The 6,000-nt window shown below is 41.8% G+C and overlaps 1 protein-coding gene across 8 annotated transcripts in view; it reads left to right on the forward strand.

Annotated features, from left to right (window-relative positions):
* smurf2.S (SMAD specific E3 ubiquitin protein ligase 2 S homeolog) overlaps positions 1-5,362 on the forward strand; it is a 46,010-nt gene extending 40,648 nt beyond the window's left edge. For all 8 annotated transcript variants that reach the window (XM_018237345.2, XM_018237346.2, XM_018237348.2 and 5 more), the window contains 5 exons: positions 62-199; positions 549-669; positions 1,520-1,721; positions 3,960-4,035; positions 4,229-5,362. In XM_018237345.2, the coding sequence (XP_018092834.1) occupies positions 62-199; positions 549-669; positions 1,520-1,721; positions 3,960-4,035; positions 4,229-4,328 (637 nt within the window). In that variant the 3' untranslated portion in view covers positions 4,329-5,362. The remainder of the gene's footprint in view (positions 1-61; positions 200-548; positions 670-1,519; positions 1,722-3,959; positions 4,036-4,228) is intronic.
* The last annotated feature ends 638 nt before the right edge of the window (positions 5,363-6,000 follow it).

A 6,000-nucleotide genomic window follows, 5' to 3' on the forward strand; every position in this document is an offset into this window, starting at 1 on the left:
CTTTCTTTCCTTGTTTCTGCTTGTACCCCACACCTGACTATGTTTTTCTCGGGATACGTAGAGAGAATGATATAACTGGAGTGTTGGATCACACATTTTGTGTGGAACATAACGCCTATGGTGAACTAATCCAGCATGAGTTGAAACCCAGCGGCAAAAGCATCCCAGTCACAGAGGATACAAAAAAGGAATATGTCAGGTAAAAGCCTTTTTATACAATGTTGTATGAAGTCTGATTAAATAGGGAATATCATGGTGGATTTTCCATTGATAAAGCAGGTTCTTAATAAAGCCTGTCCAGCTTCTTTCCTTTCTAGGCTAACACACTCACCCTTGTTTTGTATTATAAAGCAGGACTGTCCTACATTTAAATATAAGGAAACAGATGTGAATTGCTAATGATACAAAAGTGATTTTAGCCTCTAACCTGTTAAGTCTGCCTGGGCATCCATAGTGCCTGTTTAAAGAAATATCATCTATAGAGAATTCTGCTAAGCAAAATGATGTCATTCTTGTACAGACAGTATTAACTGAAGTCTTTATTTCAGGCTGTATGTGAACTGGAGGTTTTTACGGGGGATAGAAGCTCAGTTTCTTGCTCTGCAGAAGGGATTTAACGAAGTTATTCCCCAGCACTTGCTGAAAGCATTTGATGAAAAGGAACTAGAGGTTAGTGTGTTCACCATTAGACAGGAGTAAAGAAGTTTGGCCCATGCACCCAGCCTGTAGAGAAAATCTGTATGTCGCATATAACTGCCCTACCCAGCTTTCTGGCCAGTACCAAACCCACCAGCACATGTAGGAATTCTTTCTCCCTGGGTTAAGCTGGCTATAGACACACAGATGTGTTTCGTATGATTTTCACAAGGTCTCTGGAATAACTGAACAGTTTTCGTACCATGGCAATTAATCCTACATGTGAATGGTTATGGTTAGGTTAGTTGCATTTAAACGAACGATCGCTATCCATCTGTTCCTTGTACAAGGACTAAAATCTGAACATTTATGAACGTGTCATAACCTAAAATCGTAAATGCTTTCTCAGTAGTACGTTCATTTAAAACATGACTGTGTATCCCCCACCCCTCTCCCACCTGCACAGAAATTACCTTCCCCAGATACCCAGGGAACTCACTGTACCTACTGCACTGGGAGGAAGTGACTGTGTATCTCCCACCCCTCTCCCACCTGCACAGAAATTACCTTCCCCAGATACCCAGGGAACCCACTGTACCTACTGCACTGGGAGGAAGTGACTTACTATCCCCCACCCCTCTCCCACCTGTACAGAAATTACCTTCCCAGATACCCAGCTAGCATCCTGTAACTACTACACACAGTGACCATGTACCCTGACCCTTTTCATATCTGCTCAGATAGTAGCCTTCCCAGATACCCAGGGAACCCACTGTTCCTACTGCACTGGAAGATAGTGAGTGTGTGTTCTTGATGAGTGAAAATAGTCTTCCTCCGTGGTGCTGCAGACATAATCTGATTTCCATTCTGTTGTTGCTTCCAGCTGATTATCTGTGGCCTGGGGAAGATTGATGTCAGTGACTGGAAGTCAAATACACGATTAAAACACTGCACAACTGATAGCAATATTGTGAAATGGTTCTGGAAAGCAGTGGAGTCATTTGATGAAGAGAGAAGGGCCCGTCTGCTGCAGTTTGTTACTGGCTCCTCTCGTGTTCCCCTCCAGGGGTTTAAAGCATTACAAGGTACGTATTGTGAGGTATCTCACTACTGACATGGGACAAGGAACCAAATATACCATGGTATAAAATTAGAATCTGGAGGGAGGGCTCTATCTTCTCTTCTTGTCAATTTGTCCCTCAATATGCTAGGAACAATATTGTAGAACCTGTACCATTCTCTGTGCCATTATCTTTCCATGGTTTTTATGAAAAGGGATCTGTTGGGTAACACTCGTGCCTCTGAGAGCTGAAAAGCTGATTGAGCATGTAATCAATTATGATATTGCAACTGAAATCCACAGGGGCGGGCGGTCACTTTGGGGCCTAAAACCTAGCAGTCCTCATACACTACAAAAAGGAAATTAAGAGATTTTCTTACCGAGATTGCCATCCCTCTGGATCATCAAATAAAACGTCAGACTTTCCTATTTTTGAGTGCCCATTTGCCGCCAATGCTGGTTTACAGCTTTCAAACCACCCAAGAATCAACTCAGATCATGACCCTAAGCTGAATGATTTTGCCTCAGCTGAGCAATCACAATTCTTGCAGTGGAGATTAGATCCCAGATTGGTGCACAAAAAATTTGTCAAGGAAAGGTTACTTCCCATTACACTATAATGTAAAATGTACTGATCTGATCACTCCTAAACTCTGTTTCTGACATGGTGTTACTGCCAGCTTCTTTTAAAACACCTGTTATCTCAATCAATGCAAATATCAGAGACCTCATTCATCTAGACTGGACCTGCTTTACGTGAGCTGCATCTACTGATGTGAGATTGAGACGCATATATACTAATCTTTCTGTGCAGCATAGCAATTCTGGCCAGATGGTGGACAAAGAAAAGGTCTTAGACACAGTAGTGTGGACCTATCTCTGGTACATTTTGGGTAGACAATCAAGAATTCAAATAGGAGGTCTCGCATCATTCATGTATCCATCTATGGCTGGTGTTTGGGAAAAGCTGATATGCCACCTCTCTACATGCCCTTCTATGGGCACTTCTATTAGCTTTCAGGGCTTCGGGGGGGAATTATATCAAGTCCCTACTTTTTTCCTATTGATCCCACCAGACAGTCCCCCAACTGTACATTCATTAAAGGAGCTCAAAACGTGTCAATAAACACATATTGCTGCTATTTTTGCTTGTTTTCTCTTTCTCCAAGTCCTGTACTGATTGGCTTAGGTAGAACATCTGTGGCAGAGGTATAACCTAGTAAGAAGAAGCTTGCTATACTTGCTATACTACTTTAGTGCGGAAACCCCTTTGCTATTCCTGTGGGACATTCCAGGACACAGAACAAATTTCTTGTTTTACCCCAGTGTTTGGGGAGATGTTAGCTACCAGTCTCTTTAAGAGCTTTTTCGTTTGTACGGAGCAGCATTTTGTTTGCATAAAAGTCTGTTGGGTTTTCTTTTTCCTCCAAAGATCTGGGCACACACTTGCAGTGCCATCCAATAGCTGCTGATTGGGAGTTAAATAATTCTCCATGCGCCAGTGATTTTCCAGCAGTTACTGAAATTAAAGTTGTGTGTGAATCCTGCTCTGTAGTTTCCTTTTCGTTGGTTCCCTGCCCTTCAGCTTTCTCTCTACTTCCTGCTTCCAGTCCATAATACTCACCCGACCATCTAGCACACCTTTTTATTCCTTAATGTGTCAGACTTTATTGATACTAGCAATGGATTCCGCTGGAAGGTGCTAGTGATCATCCCCTCCTTTTATTATATTGGCAAAATGTGGCTAATTTCACACTACCATCAGCCCTGTGCAGACTTTAAGATCCTCTATAAGTGTTGATCAGACTGGAATTAATGGTATTTCCTAATAGTTTTGGTAAGGCTGAGGCCTTAGATTTGCGCACACAAACACTGTCTGTCTGGATTCACTAGCACAAAGTCTGAGTCTGGGGATCACGAGCGGAAAGGAGAAAGAGGAGTTTTGGGATCACGAGTGGAAAAGAGAGAACCATGAGGGGTCTGGGGATAACTAGTCAAGAGGGGGAGAGTACGATAAGGAGTCTGGGGATGACGAGTTGAAGGGAGAGAATGATAAGGAATCGGATCATTTTTAGTGCTGCTCTGCATGATAACATTGTAGTTCCCAAAAATGCTGTACACCCCCCCATGCCAGAGTTGCTTGCCGTTATCTGGTGGATCAGTAGGGTTTGTCTTTGTGAGTTACCGCATTCCTCTCATTGTTGGTGTATTGTGCAAGTTTTGTGCTTGTATGGTCTAGTTTAATTTTCATTTGTTACGGCAGGTGCTGCGGGACCAAGACTTTTCACCATTCACCAGATTGATGCCAGCACTAACAACCTACCCAAAGCTCATACCTGGTAAGGTTCATGCCCTCGCAAATGTTTTAGTTTTAAGCATGTTGAGCTAAGGAGGCTGATCAGATGTTAAATTGGTACATAGGAGCTTTAACACAGGCAGTTTGGCAACTGTTCTTTAATGTGATGAGATGAATATGAACTGTAGGAAGATTATGTGGGACTTTATCAATAACCTGCCCTTCCCCATTCTCAGCTTTAACCGCATAGACATCCCACCATATGAGACTTACGAGAAGCTTTATGAGAAGTTGCTAACAGCCATCGAGGAGACTTGTGGATTTGCTGTGGAATGAAGAGTCAATTCTTCTAAAGAACACTTCCTCCAGTCTGACCTGACCTGCCACCATTCCGCTTCCCGGCCACAGGACACTGTGATTGAGACAAATAACAAGCATTTTGGGAATTATATATATGTAAAGACTTATGTGTGTGTCTCACCATGAAAAAGTCGTTGTGCTTTTGCGACTTAGCTGCTATTTAAATGAATGATCTTGGACATTACAGAGAGCACTGCATTTTCCTTAGAAAGGAGTGTTCTGCATATAAAGACTACTAATATTTTTTATAAGAGAATGGTTATATCTATTACATTCCCTGCTACTGGATCCTGCACCACAAAACCGCCTTTCACTCGGTACAAATAGGGCTTCTCGTACAAGGACACCCACCTGCCCCAATACCCTCGCATGAGAATGCCTTTCTCCAGCAACATGTGGGGGTTGGGTTAACCTTTGACATCACTGGGTGCACACCCACCAACCTTAAACATGGCACCGGCCACAAGATGAATGGAACTTGCGTTTCACTTCATGCTCCACATTTACTAAATCTCTGCCCAGTTATTACTAATATTTTCCCAAGACGTACCCTAAATAGAATAATTTAAAACCCATTATGACTTTCTATTTTTATCTTTATTCTTCTTGTAAAAGGTTGTTTTTTTTTGTTTGTTTTTTTTGACTGAACATTTTGTAGAAAGCATTTTTTTAACCAAACTGCTTAAATTATAAACCACACGTTTTCATAAAGATCCTTTGTTGAAATGAAACGTCATACCACTGATCTCTATACTCAATGGTTTCAACTCAGTTTTGCAAAAAAAGTATAACAAAAATGGGAAAAAATGCCATATTTTGCTACTAATGAATTTGTTTTTCTATAATGTTTATTCGGACAACGTGAAGATGTTTCAGGGCAAACAAATGAAGCATTTTGTCTGAAAGCTTTATCAGGTCTACCTACCTCTCTCTGTCTCATCCTGGTCTTCATGTGTAAATAGCATTAAAAAGAGAATTTTCTGTGAAAATTCTGTACATATCTGTAAAAACCAGCTGTCATTTCATTGGGGCAATCTGTATGTCCCCTGTCATCTGTCTTTTCCCGTTAACCTGTAGGACGTTCCAAACGGAAATCATCAGTCCCAGCAGGTTCCTCTCCTGTTTGGCAGTAAATGGGTTAATGATGCCAGTGGGTGTTTCAGCAAATCCACTGCTTTTGAAAACTGTGTATCAGAATTTAGGCTAACTCACAGAAAAACATGGATGCCATTTTTACGCTTCCATTTTGCCTTAGAATTAATCAGTAGGGGGTCAGTGGACAACTTCATGGGGCAGATTAGGCAAAAGTAAGATGGGGGCAGTTTCTACTGGCATTAAGAATAGTTGTGTGTGTACAAGGTCACTGGATATTGAGAGTCTTTGGGGGCCAAAGGGCAAATATCTGCACCAGAATGTATTGCTGCACAGAGAAACAAGAGGAATCGTGTTGTATGGCTTCATTATTATGCTCTTGTCCATATTGGGTTCCAAAACTCCACTCAAGATCTCCAACACTGGCAGCTTGTATAGACTGGTGTAGACTACATACAATTCAATGATTTGCCTTGGTGACAACTACATTCCTTTGTATAGTCTTTTCTGTAGACTCTGGCTGAGGTGATGATCTGACTTAGGAGCCACCATGCCC

This window comes from Xenopus laevis, chromosome 9_10S (assembly GCF_017654675.1).
Source record: "Xenopus laevis strain J_2021 chromosome 9_10S, Xenopus_laevis_v10.1, whole genome shotgun sequence".
NCBI lineage: Eukaryota > Metazoa > Chordata > Amphibia > Anura > Pipidae > Xenopus > Xenopus laevis.